This window comes from Bufo bufo, chromosome 11 (genome assembly GCF_905171765.1).
Source record: "Bufo bufo chromosome 11, aBufBuf1.1, whole genome shotgun sequence".
In the NCBI taxonomy this organism is placed as follows: domain Eukaryota; kingdom Metazoa; phylum Chordata; class Amphibia; order Anura; family Bufonidae; genus Bufo; species Bufo bufo.
This window is the reverse complement of record NC_053399.1, coordinates 81,160,073-81,185,032: the sequence shown is the minus strand read 5'-3', so window position 1 is coordinate 81,185,032 and position 24,960 is coordinate 81,160,073. Positions and strand designations below refer to the sequence as shown.

Below are 24,960 nucleotides of genomic sequence, written 5' to 3'. Positions count from 1 at the left end.
GCGGGAGAACGGAACGGCGCCCGGGGATAATAGTAAGTGCAGTGAGATTGGGCGCCGCTCTACATGTCTGTATAGTTAGTTCATAGGGTAATAATCGGTGAAAGGTCCTCTTTAAATAAGTCTTTATGACCTCTCGGTAGTTTAGAGTTAAGGCTTATTAGATGACCGTCACAAAGTGAAAGTAGCAGTCACGCAGCTAGAAAAACAATTACCCTTTGTGACAGAACAGCTCAATATTTTTAATAAAGACAAATTTGAAAAAGTGATTTTTTTTTTGGCCAAAAATGAGTAACATGTAATCCTAAAAAAATTCCTACATAGCCTTTGATGGCCAATCATGCTGCCTTCAAAAAAAATCCACCAGAAGACAAAATGGCACAGTGCTTTCCTAGTGCCATTGCCACTTCAATCTAGCAATCACTGGACGTCTAAAAGGGTGCTGATTTACTCCATCTTCAGCTGGGGGAAACCTAGGACTTAGCCAAGAGAAGAGCTAAACTATCCTTTTCTTCTAGTGCAGACTGGGCACAGCAGGGAGGCTCCAGCTCCAGCCACCCGTCTTACAGCTGGTCACTGTGAGGAGGAGGAGGAGGGAGACATGGATAATGTACCGGTTCAGAGAAAAGATTTCTTTATATACTTCTCAGTTTTAACTAAAATATAACGAGAAATAGGACCAGGGGGAGGGAGGGATGGGATTTATTTTTATTTACTTATAACCGAAAGTTAAAGGGGTTTTCTGGGCTCTTAATATTAATGATTTGATCCTCGGGATAGGTCATCAATATCCAGTCGGTGGGGGGGGGTCCGACACCCGGCACTCCCGCTGAACAGCACTTCTCCATTTACAGCGTACTAGATATAAAAAACTAATTCTTTATCTTCTCTATTAGTAAGATTTTAGTAATAAAACATGTGATTAATATTACTGGAAATAAATGATCCTCTTTGTGCAGTTGCTGCAAGCTATGGAGTCGGAGATGTCCTACCTAGAAGCCTACGTGGGGTGGAAGCATGTAGAACCTGTATACTGGCAATGGATGGTGAGAAATCAGACCTTCCATCTGCTTCCTTCAGCCGGCACCAAGCATTCACCTGCCATTTACTTGTATTCTCTTCACTGTCAAGCACTCATAATCAAAGGGGTCCTCCAAGATTTTGATATTAAAGGCCTATGCACGGGATAAGTCATCAGTATTAGATCGGCAAGGGTCCAATGTCCAGCACCCCTGACGATCAGCTGTTTTCTCCAGTGAGTACCGCAGCCTCTTCCTAGACCAGTGATGTCACAGCCATCAGTCACATGGCCTAGTTGAATGGGGCTGAGCTGCAATACCAAGCACAGCCACTATCACATGGACAGCCGCGGTGCTCACAGGAGTGCCATGACCTCTTCAAACCCTTGATTGGCAGGGGTGTGGGGTGTCAGACCCCTGCTGATTTCATATTATTGACCTATCCTGAGGATAGGATGCAGTTCTGGCATCTTCCTAGACATCATGTCTATCGGTCACATGCCCTACGTGCAGCTTGGTCCCATTCAAGTTCTTCTAGACTAAGTCCTGCCCCCTTTGCCGTTCCCCAGCCTAAAATGGGACAGATCAGTTGTAAGACAACTACTCACTCCACCACCAAGGCCAGCTTCCTAAGGCTAGTTTCACACAGGCAGGAGAGCAGTCTGGCAGGCTGTTCCTGCAGAGCCAGGCAGAGACCATTGACTATGATGGGATCCAGCAGCTCCCCAGCAATTATGCCAGAATTTTGGCATAAATACTGGGGAGCGCTCGGATTCATGCCAGATCCCATTACAGTCTATGGGGTCCGGCGGGCACGTGGCACTATCTGACTACGCCGGGTCGGTCTGCCGCCTGTGTGAAAGAAGCCTTACGTCCTCCGCTCTCTGGCATGCTAGATCTCTTCTTGTCCAGTGCTCCTTACATGTTGGCGATATTGTGGTAAAAGCAGAACATTTTAAATTTGCACAATTAAAAAAAACATTTGAAATGATGCCGAATTCTACTTTTCTATCATTCAATAGGACACGGTCTTGGAGTCTGCTTGTGAAGCCGAACATGACTTCTCTGTTCCGAATATGAACCCAGTATGCACATTTGTCACAAGTCGTTCTCAAGCACAGTATATACCTCCTGATATAAAGGTGCTAAGCAAGTGTATACGTGATACACAAGAGCAGCTAGCTGTGCTCAGGAGTCCACGAGAACAGGTACGAGCTCCTACCGCGTGTGGGGGCAATCTAGTTCGAAAAGTGTACTTGTGCTTTTATGGAAAGGAAGGTTTGATTGTCCTCATGGGAAGCTTTCTGAAACGTTGGTGCGCTCTCTCCAGTCACCGTTATGGGACTTCCTATAGCAATGAGTGGAGAGTACACTGCGTACATTTTACTTTGGGGGTCTCATTCTGGAGACAGAAGCGGGTCTCAGAGGACCTGCCCCTATCTGACATTGATGGCGTATCCCTAGGATATACCACCAATGTCTGAGATGGGAATACCCGCTTTGAAATGGTCATGTACTTTCCAAAAACTTTTGATTTGTCATTGTGACATATCAGAGGGGTGCAAGTGCCAAGACCCCCCCCCACACCTATTGCTAGAACAAGGAAAAGGAAGCTGTTACACAGAGCGTACAATACAATAGAACGTCTAAATCAAAACTGGGGCAAAGGAAAACTAGCTTAATTGCCCATAACAGATCCAGCATTTCATATGGGCGACTAGGCCAGCTTTCCTTTGCACCAGTTTTGATAAATCTCCCCCTACAAGTCTGTCTCCTGCCGCGAGGAGAGAGAACGCTCTGACAACCCCATACCCCTCTTTTCTAGTGATCAGTGTGGTCTCAGCACTTGGACCGACACGAACCAAAACCTTTGATATGTCACTATGAAATATCAAAAGTTTGTGGAAAGTATAGGGCACTTTATACAGTATGGGGGAAACGGAGAGACTGCCGAGGCCTGTCATTGGAAACCAGTACAGTGTACATGAATGGAGTAGGCGGACACAGCGGGGGAGGTGGGTGCATTCATCCAATGGTGGCCCGCTATTACTGTGCACTAAAAGGGTTTTAACTTTGCAAAATCAATGCATTAGTATTTTTATATTAAAAACTGGAGTGTATTAGGAGTTATTTGTGTAGCATTTTGTACCTGTGGGACAATTAAGAGTTAATATTAGCATCGCCGGATCAGTGATAGTTTATGACTGATTGGTTAAAATGAGAGTTGCACCTGCAGGGTTCAGAAATAGGCTGCCACCTACTAAAAATAACCTCTAGAATTCATCTCGGAAATCAATCTCATTTATAAGATAAATTGACAAATTTCCTCCTGTATTCCTCAGCCAGATAGTCTCTACATTGAAACATGAACTTTTGGGTGTTGCAAAAAGAAAAGGTAGAATGAATTGGGGTCTCAATGTGAAAAGTTCTCCTACCAGTAGGTTTATGAAAGGGACACAAACATGGGAAGAACATGCAAATGTATTCTTTAAACCTCAGTTTTTTCTCCTATGATTGTTGATCCACTCCCCAAACCTGCTGATCACGGGGGGGTCTTGATTCTGGCAAGCTCCCTTACGTTGGCCATACACATGAAATGCATGTCGTCTCTCGCAACTCCACCCTAACTGCTGAAATCCCCAATCACTGATTCCTCTTTTCCCCAGGATTTCCCATTGTGTAGAGGTTTGAGGCCCCCATGTAAACAAAAAATATCATCAGCCAGGTACCCGAAATTGGCGGCTTCAGACAGGTTGTGTTAAGTGTATTGCCAGCTATAGGATCACATGTTTTTAATAAGGGGATCACAGATTGAGGGCACAGGGCGGCAAGGTACTCTCTACAGTATGTGGGCATCCGCTGGCTCACTCTCCATTGTCAGGATATTCCTTTATTAGCTACATATAAACAGTAAAAGGTTACACATTTGAGTCCCTTAGAAAAATAAATAACGCACCCAGATAGAAATGTTGGATTGCTGCAAAAGTCGGCATACAGTTCTGGTCTGGGGTTCACCACAAGAGAGCAGAAAAGTGTTTCCCACTCTGCCTTATAAAAAGGCTCTCAGAGGCTAATTTTGGGTAGTGTACCTTTTGGTGAAGACTGCTAGACATGCCTCTATGATGCAGCCCAGACATTGAGACGGTTGCGTCATTACACTGAGAGAAGCAGGATGGTCATTGCAATGAATTGCCCACCGTCAAGGCTGTTCTGACCTAGCTTGGAAGCAGTGGAACATGCAGCAGACAGGCGCAAGACGGCCCTGACAGATCACCAGTAGAGAGACCTCTTTATTCTGCCGACAAGCATGAGCAGCTCCCACAGTTTTGTTGTCCGCCATCCAGACGCATCTTTATTACACACCCATGCTCAGACCATTTCCAGGTGTTCAGCAGAAGGAAATTCGGAGCCAACATCCCCATTATTTGCACTTGTGTCCTGAACGAGAAACCTAGGCTGCTACAGACTGGACCCATATCAACTTTAGCAATGAATCCAGGTTCTGTTTGGGATCACCACGCTTTGTGGCGAGCACTTCAGTCCTGCCTTTGCTGTGGAGCCACACACTGCCCCCACTACTGGTGTGGTGATCTGGGGAGCCATCGCCTACGACAGTCAGTCACCCCCTAGTAGTGATGAGAGGGACACTAACCTCTTAGTGATATCTACAGGACATCCTGCAACCACATGTGTTGCCTCTCATGGCAGGGCTTCCAGCAGCAACATCTATGGGCAAATGTGTAATCACTTACATATATCATCGTTACATTCACACACAGTTTCATTCCATCCAAATATCTCCTTTTTTCTTTTTATAAAATATATAAATACATTATATATATATATATATATATATATATATATATATATATTACATTACACACACACTGTGTGTGTACAGTACAGACCAAAAGTTTGGACACACCTTCTCATTCAAAGAGTTTTCTTTATTTTCATGACTATGAAAATTGTAGATTCACACTGAAGGCATCAAAACTATGAATTAACACATGTGGAATTATATACATAACAAACAAGTGTGAAACAACTGAAAATATGTCATATTCTAGGTTCTTCAAAGTAGCCACCTTTTGCTTTGATTACTGCTTTGTACACTCTTGGCATTCTCTTGATGAGCTTCAAGAGGTAGTCCCCTGAAATGGTTTTCACTTCACAGGTGTGCCCTGTCAGGTTTAATAAGTGGGATTTCTTGCCTTATAAATGGGGTTGGGACCATCAGTTGCGTTGAGGAGAAGTCAGGTGGATACACAGCTGATAGTCCTCCTGAATAGACTGTTAGAATTTGTATTATGGCAAGAAAAAAGCAGCTAAGTAAAGAAAAACGAGTGGCCATCATTACATTAAGAAATGAAGGTCAGTCAGTCAGCCGAAAAATTGGGAAAACTTTGAAAGTAAGGGCTATTTGACCATGAAGGAGAGTGATGGGGTGCTGCGCCAGATGACCTGGCCTCCACAGTCACCGGACCTGAACCCAATCGAGATGGTTTGGGGTGAGCTGGACCGCAGAGTGAAGGCAAAAGGGCCAACAAGTGCTAAGCATCTCTGGGAACTCCTTCAAGACTGTTGGAAGACCATTTCAGGGGACTACCTCTTGAAGCTTATCAAGAGAATGCCAAGAGTGTGCAAAGCAGTAATCAAAGCAAAAGGTGGCTACTTTGAAGAACCTAGAATATGACATATTTTCAGTTGTTTCACACTTGTTTGTTATGTACAGGGAGTGCAGAATTATTAGGCAAGTTGTATTTTTGAGGATTAATTTTATTATTGAACAACAACCATATTCTCAATGAACCCAAAAAACTCATTAATATCAAAGCTGAATATTTTTGGAAGTAGTTTTTAGTTTGTTTTTAGTTTTAGCTATTTTAGGGGGATATCTGTGTGTGCAGGTGACTATTACTGTGCATAATTATTAGGCAACTTAACAAAAAACAAATATATACCCATTTCAATTATTTATTTTTACCAGTGAAACCAATATAACATCTCAACATTCACAAATATACATTTCTGACATTCAAAAACAAAACAAAAACAAATCAGTGACCAATATAGCCACCTTTCTTTGCAAGGACACTCAAAAGCCTGCCATCCATGGATTCTGTCAGTGTTTTGATCTGTTCACCATCAACATTGCATGCAGCAGCAACCACAGCCTCCCAGACACTGTTCAGAGAGGTGTACTGTTTTCCCTCCTTGTAAATCTCACATTTGATGATGGACCACAGGTTCTCAATGGGGTTTAGATCAGGTGAATAAGGAGGCCATGTCATTAGATTTTCTTCTTTTATACCCTTTCTTGCCAGCCACGCTGTGGAGTACTTGGACGCGTGTGATGGAGCATTGTCCTGCATGAAAATCATGTTTTTCTTTAAGGATGCAGACTTCTTCCTGTACCACTGCTTGAAGAAGGTGTCTTCCAGAAACTGGCAGTAGGACTGGGAGTTGAGCTTGACTCCATCCTCAACCCGAAAAGGCCCCACAAGCTCATCTTTGATGATACCAGCCCAAACCTGTACTCCACCTCCACCTTGCTGGCGTCTGAGTCGGACTGGAGCTCTCTTCCCTTTACCAATCCAGCCACGGGCCCATCCATCTGGCCCATCAAGACTCACTCTCATTTCATCAGTCCATAAAACCTTAGAAAAATCAGTCTTGAGATATTTCTTGGCCCAGTCTTGACGTTTCAGCTTGTGTGTCTTGTTCAGTGGTGGTCGTCTTTCAGCCTTTCTTACCTTGGCCATGTCTCTGAGTATTGCACACCTTGTGCTTTTGGGCACTCCAGTGATGTTGCAGCTCTGAAATATGGCCAAACTGGTGGCAAGTGGCATCTTGGCAGCTGCACGCTTGACTTTTCTCAGTTCATGGGCAGTTATTTTGCGCCTTGGTTTTTCCACACGCTTCTTGCGACCCTGTTGACTATTTTGAATGAAACGCTTGATTGCTCGATGATCACGCTTCAGAAGCTTTGCAATTTTAAGAGTGCTGCATCCCTCTGCTAGATATCTCACTATTTTTGACTTTTCTGAGCCTGTCAAGTCCTTCTTTTGACCCATTTTGCCAAAGGAAAGGAAGTTGCCTAATAATTATGCACACCTGATATAGGGTGTTGATGTCATTAGACCACACCCCTTCTCATTACAGAGATGCACATCACCTAATATGCTTAATTGGTAGTAGGCTTTCGAGCCTATACAGCTTGGAGTAAGACAACATGCATAAAGAGGATGATGTGGTCAAAATACTCATTTGCCTAATAATTCTGCACGCAGTGTATATAATTCCACATGTGTTAATTCATAGTTTTGATGCCTTCATAGTCATGAAAATAAAGAAAACTCTTTGAATGAGAAGGTGTGTCCAAACTTTTGGTCTGTACTGTATATAATATATATTTATACATATATACATACACACACAGACACTGTATATAACAAATATTTATGGCAGACTTGCGCAGTTTTGAGTCAATATGGCTGGCTCAGAAGCGAAACATGCTCAATACCTGTCTGCAGCCAGACCCTTTAAGCCTCTCAGATGCAGCATGAATACATGGCATCTGAACGGTTGGACAGAAAAAGGGCACTCAACAGCCGTCCCTTCCCCAGCGACATAATAGGATGACTCTACAGGCACAATACAGAAGTGTTTCAATGTATTGAACAAGCAAAATGTTTGTCCATGTGAAAAATAGAAAATAAAAAAAAACAACATAATTGGTATAGCTTTGTCTGTCAAAGTCCATAGTGTTAAAATGAACAGGGCAAAAAAAAAAAACTTGCACAGCTCCGACAAAAAGATATAGGTATTTTTTTTAAAATAGTAAAGCATGTAAATTTTCTGGCCTATAAGACGCATTCGCTAAAATCTTTCTAAAAAGTGTCTGCGTCTTATAGTCTGCAGCCAGGGTGGTCCAGCAGTAGCCGGACCCTGACTGCTTCCTTAGTGATCTGCTGGATCATTGAGAGAGGTGTGTGCCTGCACGTTTCTTTCTCTCCCTGCCCATCACCAATTTGTGTGAGATGAGAACCGGCAGGAAAGGAGGCTGAACCGTGGCTTATACAACCTAGCAGAGGCCTGTGAGAGTCAAAAAAAAAAGAATACCTTGTGCTGAAGATATCTAAGCTGTGATGTGAAAATCAAGCCCTCGTATGGCCATGTTGACCAAAAAGTAAAAAAGTTAAAGGGGTTAAATACACAATAGGTCAGTGCAGAAGAAGTTCTATATAAATACAAAGACTTGACATTTCTTGATTCTTCAGTAGGAAATATTAATTGTAGAGGCGTGCGCCTCCAGCCTGCAGGATGGTGGATTTACATTCTGTCGGTGTAAATGACATTTTGTTTATCATATGATCGCTATTACTAATCACTGCCAGTTGTAGTATTTACTATGCTGCCGGCGTTTGCAGGTTTACCACTAAGTAAATGTCTTCATGCCATAAAGCCCTTAGCGAGTTGATTAAATATACACGTTCTCGTCAGTCTAATTACTTTTCATTTGCTATTCCATATTGTCACAGATGAAAGAAATGGAAACAGAATTTAGTGAAAAGGAGCTGAAGAAAATCAAGCACGAGGTAAAGAAGAAAATGGAGCATTGTAAACCCCAGGGTGCAGAAGCCAAAGATATCCACGGCTCATATAGACTTCTCCTTAAAGAACACAAGTCTGTGAATAAGGACTGTTCGATGAATGACGTTCATGTCAATGAGGTGACAAAATGTCTACAGTCCGTCATACATAAGATGGAAGCGGAGTATTGTGAACTACAGGATCAGTGCCGGAAAAGATTGGATGACATCACTGAAGAGCTTCAAGGGATCGTTTGTATTCCGCCAGCCAAGAGTAATTTTTCCATTTTGTAATAAATGATGGCGTACATGGCAGTGTGTGGGTTTCATCTATATACAGTTTCAGTGAGCGGGGCACACCTTGTCAAAAATTATTGACTGAAAATTAGTAAAATCGGGGCTGACAATCTCTTAAGCTGAGTTCACACGGGCATTGCGGGAACATGCACGATTTTTCCGCGCCAGTGCAAAACATTGTAATGCGTTTTGCACGCGCGTGAGAAAAATCGGCATGTTTGGTACCCGAACTTCTTCACAGAAGTTCGGCCTTGGGATCGGTGTTCTGTAGATTGTATTATTTTCCCTTATAATATGGTTATAAATAGCATTCTGAATACAGAATGCATAGTACAATATGGCTGGAGGGGTTAAAAAAAAATATATATAATAATTTAACTCCCCTTAATCCACTTGTTCGCGCAGCCGGCATCTCTTCTGTCTTCATCTGTGGTGACGTCACTGCGCTCATCACATGGTCCAATCACATGGTTCATCACCATGGTAAAGGATCATGTGATGACCAGAGTGACGTCACCACAGGTCCTTTTCCTGTGCACAGCTAAGATGAAGACAGAAGAGATGACGGCTGCGCGAACAAGTGGATTAATGTGAGTTAAATTTTTTTTATTTTTTTTAACCCCTCCAGCGCTATTGTACTATGCATTCTGTATTCAGAATGCTATTATTTTCCCTTATAACCATGTTATAAGGGAAAATAATAATGATCGGGTCTCCATCCCGATCGTCTCCTAGCAACCGTGCGTGAAAATCGCACCGCATCCGCACTTGCTTGCGGATGCTTGCGATTTTCACGCAGCCCCATTCACTTCTATGGGGCCTGCGTTGCGTGGAAAACGCACAATACAGAGCATGCTGCGATTTTCACACAAAGCATAAGTGATGCGTGAAAATCATCGCTCATGTGCACAGCCCCATAGAAATGAATGGGTCCGGATTCAGTGCGGGTGCAATGCGTTCACCTCCCGCATTGCACCCGCGCGGAATACTCGCCCGTGTGAACTCAGCCTTAAAGGGGCTGTCTCATCTCAGACAATGGGGGCATATGGCTATGATATGCCCCATGTCTTATAGCTGCGGTAGCCGCACCTACTGTATATTGAGAATAGAGCAGGCCAAAGTGGTGGCTGGAGGACTCTGGTCTGGCCACTGCCAAGCGCTCTCCCCAATGAAGTGAATGGGAGCGCACCGCGCATGGCGGCCACCTCTCCCATTCACTTCTATGGGCCTGATGGAAATAGCCGAACCAGTGCTCTGCTATTGGCGGCGGTCCCATAGAAAACGAATGAAGGGCGGCTGCGCATGCGCAGTGTGCCCTCCACCACTTTCGGGACCATATAGGTGGGGGTTTTCTGATCTCAGACAATGGGGGCATATCGCTAGGATATGCCCCCATTGTCTTATAGGTGCGGATCCCACCGCTGGGACCCACACCTATATCGAGAGCGGAGAAAGCCAAAGTGGTGGCTGGGGGACTCTGGTCTGGCCACCGCCAAGCGCTCTCCCCATAGAAGTGAATGGGAGCGCCTGTATGACTATGGAGGCATATCCTAGTGATATGCCCCCTTTGTCTGAGATGAGAAAACCCCACCGCTGGGGTCCGCACCTATATGGAGAACGGAGCCCATTCATTTTCTATGGGGCCACCACACATAGGCGAGCACTGGCTATTTCCGCTTGGCCCATAGAAGTGAATGGAGGGCGGCTGCCCAGTGTGCCCTCCATCACTTTCAGGGCTCTGTTCTCCATTTAGGTGTGGGACCCGCATCTATAAAACAATGGGGGCATACCCTAGCAATATGCCCCCATTGTCTGAAATGAGATCACCCCTTTAATAACAAAGCTAGGACCAGCCCTGTATCTCACATGGATCCAGAGATCTCCCCATCCATTGCTCTGCTAGAGTTACATCAAGCTGGCCGCTTGGGGACTTGTCCTTTTTGCTGCAGCCCTCTCCCTGTAAGGCTAGGACTACACGGCGACATTTGTCACTGAAAAGTCATTCAACTTTTTTTTTTTTTTACAATGAGAGTCAATGGTGTCGAATGGACTTTGTGCGACACCATAGACTCTCATTATAAAAAAGGTTGAGCGTCATGCAGTTGTGTAGCTGCACGCTTTTTGTGTCGCAACACATGTCACCGTGTAGCCATGGCCTAACTGTCCTACTTTCTAACAGTAGATACAGCTGGTGGCAGTTGAAGGATGTAACCGAGAGATGAGGAAAAGAACATACAGTAGGTGGCGCTATGCAGAGACATGTAATTGTATAATTCCGTGGCTATACTACATTTTTTATGTATTCAGATCCAGGTGCTGGTCGGAAAATGTTGAATATTTTGCGTGGGACGACCCCTTTAATGCAACCTGCAGGGAACACACTTGTCTCATGACTATGATCCCTGTCCAGAAATGCCTTGTTAGGGACCATGAACATTATAGATGGGGGTTTCTCCTCTGAGCCAGGTTGTAGAGCATTATATCAGTGATAATTTATGTGAAGAGCTGCTACAGGTCCTTAAGTCCTGGAAAACTGGTGGGCCACAGACTAGGGTGCAGCAAGTTGGGGAGGGGAATACAATTTAATAATAATCAAAAATACCTTCCCATCAATCTAAAATATACCTTTTATTAATCATTTAAAAATAACCTCAATCCGGGCTGAGATCTCAAGGATCAGGATAACAAATACATAGTCAGGTCCATAAATATTGGGACATGGACACAATTCTAACATTTTTGGCTCTATACACCACCACAATGGATTTGAAATGAAACGAACAAGATGTGCTTTACCTGCAGACTGTCAGCTTTAATTTGAGGGTATTTACATCCAAATCAGGTGAACGGTGCAGGAATTACAACAGTTTGCATATGTGCCTCCCACTTGTTAAGGGACCAAAAGTAATGGGACAATTGGCTTCTCAGCTGTTCCATGGCCAGGTGTGTGTTATTCCCTCATTATCCCAATTACAATGAGCAGATAAAAGGTCCAGAGTCCATTACAAGTGTGCTATTTGGAATCTGTTGCTGTCAACTCTCAAGATGAGATCCAAAGAGCTGTCACTATCAGTGAAGCAAGCCATCATTAGGCTGAAAAAACACAACAAACCCATCAGAGAGATAGCAAAAACATTAGGTGTGGCCAAAACAACTCTTTGGAACATTCTTAAAAAGAAGAAGGAATGCACCGGTGAGCTCAGCAACACCAAAAGACCCGGAAGACCACGGAAAACAGCTGTGGTGGATGACTGAAGAATTCTTTCCCCGGTGAAGAAAACGTCCTTCACAACAGTTGGCCTGATCAAGAGAACTCTCCAGGAGGTAGGTGTCTGTGTGTCAAAGTCAACAATCAAGAGAAGACTTCACCAGAGTGACTACAGAGGGTTCACCACAAGATGTAAACCATTGGTGAGTCTCAAAAACAGGAAGGCCAGATTAGAGTTTGCCAAACGACATCTAAAAAAGCCTTCACAGTTCTGGAGCAACATCCTATGGACAGATGAGACCAAGATCAACTTGTACCAGAGTGATGGGAAGAGAAGAGTATGGAGAAGGAAAGGAGCTGCTCATGATCCTAAGCATACCACCTCATCAGTGAAGCATGGTGGTGGTAGTGTCATGGCGTGGGCATGTATGGCTGCCAATGGAACTGGTTCTCTTGTATTTATTGATGATGTGACTGCTGACAAAAGCAGCAGGATGAATTCAGTGTTTCGGGCAATATTATCTGCCAAATGCTTCAGAACTCATTGGACGGCGCTTCACAGTGCAGATGGACAATGACCCAAAGCATACTGCAAAAGCAACCAGAGAGTTTTTTAAGGGAAAGAAGTGGAATGTTCTGCAATGGCCAAGTCAATCACCGGACCTGAATCCGATTGAGCGTGCATTTCACTTGCTGAAGACAAAACTGAAGGGAAAATGCCCCAAGAACAAGCAGGAACTGAAGACAGTTGCAGTAGAGGCCCGGCAGAGCATCACCAGGGATGAAACCCAGCGTCTGGTGATGTCTATGCGTTCCAGACTACAGGCTGTAATTGACTGCAAAGGATTTGCAACCAAGTATTAAAAAGTGAAAGTTTGATTTATGATTATTATTCTGTCCCATTACTTTTGGTCCCTTAACAAGTGGGAGGCACATATGCAAACTGTTGTAATTCCTGCACCGTTCACCTGATTTGGATGTAAATACCCTCAAATTAAAGCTGACAGTCTGCAGGTAAAGCACATCTTGTTCGTTTCATTTCAAATCCATTGTGGTGGTGTATAGAGCCAAAAATGTTAGAATTGTGTTGATGTCACAATATTTATGGACCTGACTGTATATACAATATACCAGGTATGCTAGTTAACTCAGTACACAAGATACTCCATGGTTACTCACGTTTAGCTGAAATGACACCATATCCTTTCTCAACAGGTCGGATGGGGATTAATCCATAGGTGTTGTGCAGGAACTTAGATACTGTCCAGGAGTTTGCAGGTGGTTTAAAATGGTGGAAAACCACAAGCTATGTAATAGATTACATAAACCTACAAATTCCCTATATGTCCCTTACTTGTCTAAGCCCAGGGACACCCCTTGAAGGTAGGGGTTCCCTGTCCTCGTATGCCTAGTATCCCCTATAATCCCCTATCCTGTAGAGAAGGACAAGCTGAGTACATAGGCATACATAAAACGGACAAACAGAATGACAGATAACATAAATTCCCAACGCTACGTTTCCCTAGTCGGTATGGATCACGACTGGTTCGTCAGGGGAAAGAAAAAGATGATACTTCAACCATTAGTCTCACGGTGGAGACTATCATTCAGTGCCCCTCAATCGAGACCCTCTAGGAGAAAAAAAAACCAGGATGCAGGCTTAGGATGTCGGCTGTCTCAATGCCAGTTCAAAAGCTGGCGCCTTAGAAGCTGTCCTCCCACCTACACATCCACATTATCCACCTCTCCAACATTCACCTTCTATCGCTCCGCTCAATAATCCTGCCTATCCGCAGAATCCTGCGCCGATGACGTCTTCTCTTTCGGGTTTAGAGGTGACGTCATCGGCGCAGGCGCATTGAGGGAGTGCTGAGGAAGCGAGCGTCCTTCTCTCAGAGCGCCTGCGCCGAATGAAGACACATAAGGCGCAGGCCCGGGATTTGAATTGCAGACAGGGCCAGCCGGAGGAGGAGTGCGCTTGCTGGCCCTGTCAATCAACAGGAGGAGGGGGCATTTTTTTAAAGGAGGAGGGGGCGGCTACCAGCAAGTAACCGCCCTACTTGCTGGTAGTGAAGTCATTTGCATATTTTAAAAGCTCGATTTTTAATGAAACAAAGCCACAGAACAAGGTAAGAGCCCTATATAGGGAATAGTCGTCCAATAGGGATTTTAATATGCCCAAAAATGAGTTTTGGGGGGTGACAGAAGCCCTTTAATAATCACTTATGCGTTCCATCATAGAGAATCGTATTCTACCAGATAAAGACGAGTACCTAAAGAGCTATGCACATCCAAAATACTATGTATATAGCTCCCTATGATTGTATTTATTATCAATCTTATTTTAACACAGTATCTGACAGGAATAGTGAGGGCACCCTTAGGCCTCATGCACACGACAGTGTTTTTTCACTGTCAGTGATTTGGCTTCAGTGGTCCGTGTCCGATTTTGCTTCAGTTGTGTTTCCTTGTCTCTTCCTTTTTTTTTGTCTGACGGGGAAAAAAAGGAAGGTTAATGAAAAGCGTAATTTTATTGCACCAAGGTCTTGTAGAAAAAAAACGGACACGGACAAAGATGACATACTAGTTGTGCATCTGTTTTTTTTGACGGGCCCATTGACTTGAATGGGTACGTCCTCCATTTTCCACTGACAAGAATAGGACAGGTTATATTTTTTTGACGCACTGGAATCACGGACACGGAGAAAAAACTGAGGACTATCAGGGTTTTTTCACAGCTCCATAGAAATGAATAAGACCTCCGCTAAACTGTGAAAAATTACGGAATGGACGCGGATGCACACAACGGTCGTGTGCATGAGGCCTAAGATGGAAACCTAGATAGGAAAAAAGTAAGTAGAAGAAGGGGGATGTAAAAAAACAGATCAAAAAGGTGGGGGGAATGATAATTGGATACTGATAGGGAGACAGTTTAATATATCCAACTCACGAGACATCTAGATTACTATAATTGCATACCCTAATGAGGACATCCACATATGATAAGGGTGACCCCATTGAGGCTTTATAATATAATTATAGATCTCTTGCGATCCAATATAAAACTGTATGGCATGGAAAACAGTATTAAGTATAGGATCCCCATTAGAAGCTGGAGACCAAACAAAAAGGAAAGAGGAGGGGGGGAAAAACTGAGCATAGAGGGAGAAGTACATATCAATTAATGCAGGGGATGAGGAGGAGAGAAGGAGAACACCCGGGTCCTACAAAAAACAGCCAAATGATAGTTGTTCATTTAGGCCGTCAGGACTAGATGATTTAAGTCTGTAGATCCATTGACATTATTTTTGTAAAATTATTCTATCCCAATCACCCTTTCGTGGTGAAGGTGGGATTACCTCAATGATCTGAAAACCTAAAGAGTTGGCATTCCCCCCATGAAACTCTTGGATATGGTTTGCCACCGGTTTTTCCCGTCCATGTTTAATGTCTACCAAGTTTTCCCCAACTCTCCTCCTCAATTCTCTCTTTGTCTTCCCCACGTAATTCATGGGGCATTGGCATGTGATCAAATAGACCACTCCACAAGTCCTACAATTACCAAAATCTCTCATTTCAAAGACTCTCCCCGTTGAGACACTCCTAAATGTCTTGGATGTGGTAATAAATGGACACGCTATACAACCACTGCATTTAAACATTCCTAACGGTCTTCTTTCCAGCCATGTTCCTTCAGTTCTAGGTGTAGTATATAAACTATGTACTAATTGGTCCCTGATGAATTTCCCCCTCCTAAAGGTAATCCCTGGTCTTTGTGGGAGTACATCAATATGGTCCCTGTCGGTAGGATGCCCCAATGTCTCTTAAGGATTTCAAAAATCCTCTCATGGGAGTTATCATACGTCCCGATCACTCTTATGACCTTATCCTGTGCTTTTTCATTTTTTGGGGGGCCCAGGAAACTGTTTCTGTCTGTGGCCATGGAATGTCTAAAGGCTTTTTTCAGTGTCTCATCCGGGTATCCTCTGCTCAAAAATCTGTCTCTTAAGTCCCTTGACTGCGTCACAAACGTCGATGTATTTGTGCAGTTCCTTCTGATTCGACTGTACTGGCCCTTCGGGATACCATTCTTGACTGGGTTCGGATGGAAACTTTCCCAGTGCAAGAGGCTATTAGTAGCCGTATGCTTCCTGAAAGTTTCAATGCATAACATACCCTCCCTTTTTGAAATCTTTACATCCAGGAACGAAATTTCCTTGTTACTGATCTCCCAGGTAAATCTCAATCCAATTGGATTATGGTTTAGTGACGTGACAAATGACCTAAAGACAACCTCTGGACCATCCCACAGTAAAAATAAATCATCAATATACCTTCCCCAGAAGATAATGTGAGTGGTCCAGGGCTCCTCCACGTCACTAAAAACAAGACGGTCCTTCCACCAGCCCAGGAGCAAATTTGCGTAAGTAGGTGCACAGGGTCAACCCATCGCGGTGCCCCTGAGCTGGTGGAAAAACACATTTTTAAACAGTAAAAAATTGTGGGTAAGTACGAACCTCAGGATGGACACAATAAAGGAGTTATGGGCCCTATATTGAATGCCCCTAGTTTCCAAGAAGGAAAGAACCGCTTTTATCCCCCATTCGTGGGGTATACTGCTGTAGAGGGCCTCAACATCGATAGAGGCCAATAAGGTACTCTCCTCTACAGCAGTATCCTGAATATGCATAATAAATCCGTTGTGTCCCTGATGTAGGAGGGCAACGCAGAGACAAAAAGCCTCAGGACTTTATCAATATAGATACTAGTATTTTGAGAGAATGAGTCTACCCCAGATACTATTGTTCTTCCTTGTAACGAGTCTACTCCCTTATGGATTTTCAGGAGTGCATAAAAAAAATAATCGGAATTTGAGGGTTTTTTTGGAGTCATAAATTTAAACTCCTCCGGAGAGATCAATTTTTCCTCGAAGGCTGCCCGAAGGATCTGATTGAGTTCATCTATGAACATTCCAGAGGGATCGCCCTGTAAACGACCATAACATTCAGCATCATTAAGGAGGGTGCTACACATCCCACTATATAGGGTATGATCCATTATTACAATATTTCCCGCCTTATCCGCAGGCTTCACAATGATGTTATTATCCCTCTGTAGTCCAGACAAAGCATCCCTCTCTTGTCTTGTAAGATTAGACTTTTGATCCTTCTGTGGTCGTATTTTCTCTAAATCCTGAATTACTAATTTAGAGAAGATATCAATTGCTGAATTCTCTTGTGGGGAGGGGGGGGGGGGCATCCTTTTACTTTTGGGACACAAATCCATGAAGGGACCCAAACCATCTTGTTGGGTTATTCCTCCATTTAGGGATAGGAGGAGTCTCGTGTCCGTTAGGCAATCCATTGGGATACCAAGTCTGGTACATTCCTCCCTATCATTATTCTTCTAAAACTTATGCCATCTTAGTTTTCGTGTAAAGAGGCTTAGATCTTTTACCCATGAAAATTTATCAAAATTCATAGTAGGTACAAAAGATAGTCCTTTAGAAAGGACCTCAAGCTCACAATTTAACCTAAAAAAATATTCAACCAGAGTTGCTCTGTGAAGTTTAACCTCTTTCCGACATTTGCCGCACAGGGGATGTCAGGTCTTTAAAGATGGCACCCACTCAGGAGCTGAGCGGTCTCCATGACCACTGAGTGTCTGCCGCTTTACACAGTAGGCACCCAATGGCAGATTCTTCTGTATGTTTGTTTAGTGCAGAAATACCACGCGGAAGGCAGAAGGTAGGGTTGGCTCAGGGTCGTGGCCCATGTCTCACCTTCTCAGCCCCATCCTCCATATCTTAATTGGAGACAACTGGAGGAGGGCAGAACATGGGAGCTGGCACTGTCTTCCACAGAGGGGACACTTCTGGGGAGGTATTTTGTGCTGCACTGTGGTATTTGGTTCTGCTGGGGCAGTATGTTTGTGAACAAAAAAAGACTTAACAAGTCAAGGAGGTTACACCCCTATAAGAAGCGCCAAAACCCAAAGTGTATAACAAAGAAATATTTTGTATATAATAGAATGATTAAAAGCTGATTAGCTGTAAATAAAGGTTGGGCGTTCCCCCTAATCAGGATGACCAAAAGGAAGAGGGGGAGTGAGTGGACAATAGACACACCACTATAGCATACCTATAATCCCAATAAGTGGAAATAATCACATATATTAGCCATATGACGGTATATTGAAGTAGCCAAAGAAAATAATCAACTCACTTCACGGGGGGTGGCCAGCTGGATAAACTCAAGACACCAGCATGGACCAATAACCCCCCAGCCAGGAGCGCCTGTGGAGTCTTCAAAACTGATAGTTGCCCAGTAGGAAAGAAAAGGCTTCACCTCAGTATTGTTGTTGAAGGCTTTGGCTTCTTTAATGTAGAAAACTGGTTCATAAAAGGCTCAACGCGTTTCGGGATATGCAAACCCCTTCATCAGGAGCAGGTACAGATAAAAAATGCCTATGATAGGGGAAAGCCCAACCTTTATTTACAGCTAATCAGCTTTTAATCATTCTATTATATACAAAATATTTCTTTGTTATACACTTTGGGTTTTGGCGCTTCTTATAGGGGTGTAACCTCCTTGACTTGTTAAGTCTTTTTTGTTCACTTCCTTTTACACACTGATCTCTTTTAGTGTGGACACCCCTTTCAGCTGCCTACCCTGATACACCTGTTTTTTCCTGCCTCTGTTTTTTCCTGTTCTCCATCCACTGGCGCCTCTAGTTATATCCTATCTCTTGGAGTCATCCACTAGATTGGATTAACCCTTGCTTTTTTTCTTTCTCTCTATAGCAGTATGTTTGTGCCACACTGTTGTGTATGGTTCTACTGGGGCAGTATTCACTTGTCCTATACTGTGGTATCTGGTTTGCTGGGGCATTATTTAGTGCTGCACTATGGTGTTGCTGGCCTGCCTACTTGTGTTGTCTCCACCTACAACATAGGGCCACTTTTAGTTTATTACAGCAGGGCCACTGTAAGGTCTTGTTCACATCTCTGTGGATCTGGCATGCTGTTCTGGCACAGAGTAACCTGCCAGATCCTCTACTTTACCGCCAGATCCCCATTGACTGCAATGGGGTGATCCGACCAGTTTCCGGCAAAAATGCCAGGTTTCAGCCAGAAGAAAACCATTGAATGCAGCAGTTTATTTCAAGCCAAAACCCGGCATCTATGCTGGAAATTGGCCTATTGGCCCCCGGACTCCAATGAGGTCCAGTGGCCATTGCAGTCAATGAGGATCCAGCATGCTGCTCAGTGCCGAAACAGCCTGCCAGATCCACAAAGATGTGAGATGTGAACGAGGTCCAAGTTGCAGGAGGAGAGGGTAATGTTTGGCTCTGGGCTGCAAAGAACTAGCAACAGGGCTTTCTATACAGGAAAGGAGGGATAAGACATGTATTTTCTAGCTGACAGCACCATATTCTTCTCTTGCTGTATAGGATGAGTAGGAGCAGTCAGCAGTTCTCTCAGACGGCTCGGACAAGTCCTGTCCTTGTTTAAAAAACGTGGTAGCTATCTGTAAGGGCTGCTGACTGTACAGCAGGGAAAGAGAAGAATATGGTTCTGAGCTGTAAGTATAATTGTCATGCCATCTATAGAGAAGGAAAGATGACACCTGGACAGGAGGATGGAGATAGCTCCTGGAAGCGGAAATACATTGTGGAAGAGCGGAAAGATCATACTAGAGAAAGGGGATTGGATGATGTTTTGAGGAATACTCTTTGGTGGGAGGAATAATTCCTCAAGTAGGGAATTGAGGCTCTTGGGGAGAAGGAGGGAATGTTTCTGCAGTGGGGTAAAAGCTGTACAAGCTATATGGGGCACATGGTTCTGGGTCTGTGCAGGCTATGTATAACAGCATACCAACCTACACCAGATCAAAGGAGGCCAAAAGGACACTTGTTTGGCCTTCATCAGATGAATTTGGACACATGGATACCTTTGCATGCAAAGGAGGGGCACAACTTTTCTTATCTTCCCCGAACACCAAGATACCATCCCAGCCATGCTTGTCATAAAGGGGTTTTCATTTTTGCAGACTCAAGCCGTCCATGTATCATATTGACGACCATTTAATCTGAATTGCATTTCCCCTGCAGCAGCCAGTATCTTGTGAGATGCCATCACTTGGGATCAAATCAATGTGACCCCTGAGACAAAACCAGTGGAGCTACATACCATAGAAATACACTCTAAGGCCTAGTGAAGCACATTGTAGATTAAAGCAAATTTTGAATCTAGATAAACGATGGGATATATTTTAACCTAAAAAGTCTTGTTTTCAAAAACAGTGTCCGGCGGGAATAGCCCTTTATAGGTAGCTTTATAAGTTGCTGCTGGTCATACATTATTTACGAAGCATGGCTTTGATCTTACAAAATATGTTAAAAAAAAAAAAGAAACTTTACAGTGTCCCCGCATTGCATAAATATTCAGCTTTGAAATTAGCACGTATGAATAATTAATGATATCTGCAACATATATGCAATGTATTTTTGTTTTATGCATAACGCGCCTTGTTTTATTGCAAATTGCTATTTATTTCTGCCTTCTAGTAATTTGCTTTTGTGTCTTAGTTATTTTTTTCTCCATCAAAAGAACAATTACAGTACATTGCAAAATTCTCTTTTGAATTGACTTTTTTTTATATTAAAATTCAGTGTATAATTAAGCTGGTCAAACATATTTAAAATGAGCAGATAAACAATTCTCTGAAATAATGATGGTGGCATCAACATATCACAGTTTCCAGGGCTTTATACCACCAACGCTATTATCACTGGGCAGAAAAAAAAGAAGCTAGCCCAATTTTTCATATCAAGTACAATTATTTTCTATGCTAACAATTAGTTATTGTTAGGCAGTGGGTGTGGATCGGCTGTGTCAACCGAATAGATTTGGCTTGGGGGCCACTCCTAAGGGTGTTATCCTGGCAGCCCCCTGGTCTTCATCCTTTAACCCAGTGTCAGTCCTCAGGACCCACCTACCGGTCATGATTTGATAATATCCCACAGAATCAATACCTGGGGTAAGTCCTGACATACTGACACTAATTATGTCCCCTTCTTAAAGAGGACCTTTCATGCGATTTTATTAAGGGAGATATATACCTGTACTTGCGGACACCCTGCTTGATTTTTTAAAATATGCCTCGTATGCTCCGCCGGATTTCTCCCACTCAGTATGCCAATACTGAACATCGGAGCAATGAGGAGGAGTCTTTCTCTGTGGGCATCTCCTTATCCCTGGCTGTAGCCTGGTCCAATCACAGCAGAAAGCATCACAGCCAGGGAGGAGGTGAGTTTTTATATTTTTCTCTCTCTGGCTGTGACGCTCTCCTCTGTGATTGGACCGCGCTACAGCCAGGGAGAAGGAGACGCCTATTGAGAAACAGGGCAGTCCCATGAAAGGTCGTCTTTAATACTAAGGAAATCCTGAAAACATGACCAGCAGGTGGACCCTGAGGACTGGACTTGGGGAACACTGCTTTAACTCCTAGACAGGGATCTTGACTTCGCTGCAGTGACACCACCAAGCTGCTACCTCTTGGAGTAGTCTCTGTTCAGGTGATGGCTGACCCATGGGGGTGAAGAGATACCGGTGCAGAGCACTGAGCGATCAGACAAAACCGTAGTCAGGGATAGACTAAGGTCAAGGAAGGCAGAGTATGTGCAATCTGAGGTTGGGGAAGTCAAATCTGGGGAAACAGGAAAAAGTTGGTATAGGGGCAGACGAACGTATAACAGCTCACCTTTGCAGGACAAGGGAAGGTGGCTTAAGCACCCACGGATGGCTGGCCATAAGTTGGGGAAGATTTAGGTCCATTGCTGCTGACACTTTAAGAACCAGAGGAGATAAACATGCAGGTCCTATGGGCAGAAAGAGTCACTGCAAGTAAGAAAAGCCAGGCAGCTCCAGAGGATGTGTCTATCAAGAAGGAGAGAAAAGGAGGTAGATCCAGACCGCTGGAGGATGGGTGCCGAGGGGCAGGTGAATAGAGTGGTGCCCATGCTCATCAGAGAAAGGGGAGTGGCAGCAGGCATGGGCCACCGATATAACAGTTACATGCATACAGGTAAAAGATAAAGTATATTGGGCTAATTTCAGATGAGCATATCCACTGCTAAAAATATGCTTCATGTGGGAGGGTGATTTCCATAACAGGAAATCGTCCTCCCACACGGAGCGTGTTTTCCGCAGTTGACACATTAGTTTGAAATTAGCCTACTTCTTCAAACAATGGTGATTCTTAGATTGATTTCCAACAGAAAAGTTCACCATTTTTTTTTTTTTTTTCGTTTTCTTAGGACCGCACAATTACAGGGTTCCAAATCCAAGTTCTTGGTTGAAGAGTTTGCATTCACATACGGCCACTCAACAAAAAAGTATAGAACCACTGGAAACAGATGAGCGCTGCCATCCAACTATTTCTACATACTGTGTCATTAAAAGACCTGAAGTTCATTAGAATTTATAATGGGTTTTTTTGGATCTAAAACAACTTTTAAGAAAAGAAACCATGATGTTGAATTTGGTCAAAGCCCAGTCAATTTGAAGTCTTTTGGAAATAGTCTTGTAACTTTTTCTAACCTGATGGGAGCTAATGATTATGAGAAGCCCAGGAATCAAGGCATGGCATGCCTTCATAAACCTACAGTAGATGATAGAGTTTGGTTCTCATGTTTTTTTCTTTGAAACTTGTGGACCATCAGAAAGCAGTATGGTCAATACACACTTTAAAAGCCTCCACAGACTTTACAGAGAAGGCTCTTTTGCTTGATTTGGCAGACTATGGATAATTTTGATCTGTTACAGGAGAATGGCGTACACTAATGAGGTCTATTTTAGTGTGCAGAATTCTGTTGCTTCACAGCTTTTTCCTTGTCTCATTTCTGACTTGTCTCACACAGTCATGAGCCAAGCCAAAGAATGCAAGCCTCATATAAAAAAATGGACTGATGCCATCTGTAACACCCCAGAGTGGTGTTACCACTCCTGTACCATGCTACTATCTCTAATGGGCTAACTTGTATGTCATCTTATGCATTTATTTCCAGGTCCTCCACACTGTGCATGCCTAATAATGTTGTTACGCAACTGTTATGTTCACATGTAATATGCCTGGTTCACCAGCAGGTGGCATCCAACACGGCAGAGCTGTACTTAGATAGAGGGGAACTTTCCATTCCATTCTAACCCCCCTCTGTGGGTGAGTCCTACTTCCTGCAGGAAGGGTGGGGATGAGTTAGAGTCAGTCTAGTTCACCCCCAGCTAGGGGAAGGGTGTGCAGGGGCACGTCTCTGCTGGATGTGCCCACGCCAGCCAGAGCACCCTAAGCTCTGCTGGCCATGGAGGCCAAAGCTTGAAGCCTCAGGAGCCAGGAGGAAAGTTCTCTAGCATAACCTAGAGTCAGACTACAAAGTGAAGTGCAGCATACAGAAGAAGCTGAGTTATACAGCCAGCCTGTCAGTACAGCAGAGTCAGAGAGAAACAGATATAGCAGAGTGGAGTTTGCCTGCAAGTTTCATGCTAAAGCCTGCTGGAACCAATACAAAGCCTGTAAACCGTTTTGGAGAACGTTTATGCAAAGTAAAGCTGCCATTGAACTTCATCTCAAGGTCTGGACTCCAGTTAATCTTTTATCTCTCAATTATTCCCTCTATTTATTGCTTCGGAGCCAAAGCCTGGGGTCCAACCGTATCCAGGTAGGAGCACCGTGACACATAGAGACATTTTGGGCCGCACTATACCACATGGCATTTCCTACACCTGGGACGAGATATATATAGGGCCCTGGGGGGAGGCCGCCCGTTGCACATCTTCTCCAAGAGAAGTCATAGTGGGCGAAGGAGAGTACACATAGACTGTCTCTGTTATCGTGCAGTAATCAACACAGCAAAGTAAAATGCAATTAAACTATCAGACATCTCCATTCAATTCCCTGGCTCCATTAAATAAATAAGCAAAATCATGGTGAAATTCCATGAAATTGGCGCAGCCTGACATAAAAAAAAAAAAGTGACATTGGAGTCAGATGGGTTTGCTCTAGAACAGATCAGGTCAAAGAAGAATATGTTGGTGAAGCTTAGGCTTTCTCATGAGGCGTAATGCATTTGTGGAAAAATCTGAATAAATTTCTATGGAGTTTATACCTATCTACTCTCAAAATTTGTGTATGTGCTCACTGCAGAGAACATGATGGAGGTCATTTCTTAAAGACCGGCATTTTACCCCCCTGAAGAAGCGAAAATCATTGGGCACTTATGAGCTCCATCCTGAGATGATTCCTACTATCTTACTACATGTCTTATACATGAGGTTCATCTTGTGAGTATTGTGCAGGCTGTTCTATCTTGAATGATCCTGCACAAGGCTCCATCTTTGTGTCTCCATATTCCTGTGACTGTTAGAGGATCATGATCCAAGATATGCAGTTCCAGCTGGTAAACAGTGATTTGAAAGTTTGAGGGCCTGCAGTGGGGGCTATCTACAGCAACTTGTGGTGATCCATACAAGTCTACAGTAGGGAAACGTTGATGAGGACTCTATGAGGAGACCATTAAGGAAACAGTGCCTACATTGTTTGTGAGAAGATCTACAGCAACTTGTTGTGATCCATACAAGTCTACAGTAGGGAAACGTCGATGAGGACTCTATGAGGAGACCATTAAGGAAACAGTGCCTGCATTGTTGGTGAGAAGATCTACAGCAACTTGTGGTGATCCATACAAGTCTACAGTAGGGAAACGTCGATGAGGACTCTATGAGGAGACCATTAAGGAAACAGTGCATGCATTGTTGGTGAGAAGATCTACAGCAACTTGTGGTGAT

The 24,960-nt window shown here is 43.7% G+C and overlaps 1 protein-coding gene across 2 annotated transcripts in view; it reads left to right on the top strand.

The window, feature by feature from the left end:
• Positions 1-8,919, top strand: part of TEDC1 (tubulin epsilon and delta complex 1) — a 29,696-nt gene extending 20,777 nt beyond the window's left edge. For both annotated transcript variants that reach the window (XM_040412842.1, XM_040412843.1), the window contains exons 6-8: positions 957-1,043; positions 2,039-2,224; positions 8,561-8,919. In XM_040412842.1, coding sequence (XP_040268776.1) covers positions 957-1,043; positions 2,039-2,224; positions 8,561-8,905 — 618 coding nt within the window. In that variant the 3' untranslated portion in view covers positions 8,906-8,919. The remainder of the gene's footprint in view (positions 1-956; positions 1,044-2,038; positions 2,225-8,560) is intronic.
• Positions 8,920-24,960: the final 16,041 nt, after the last annotated feature.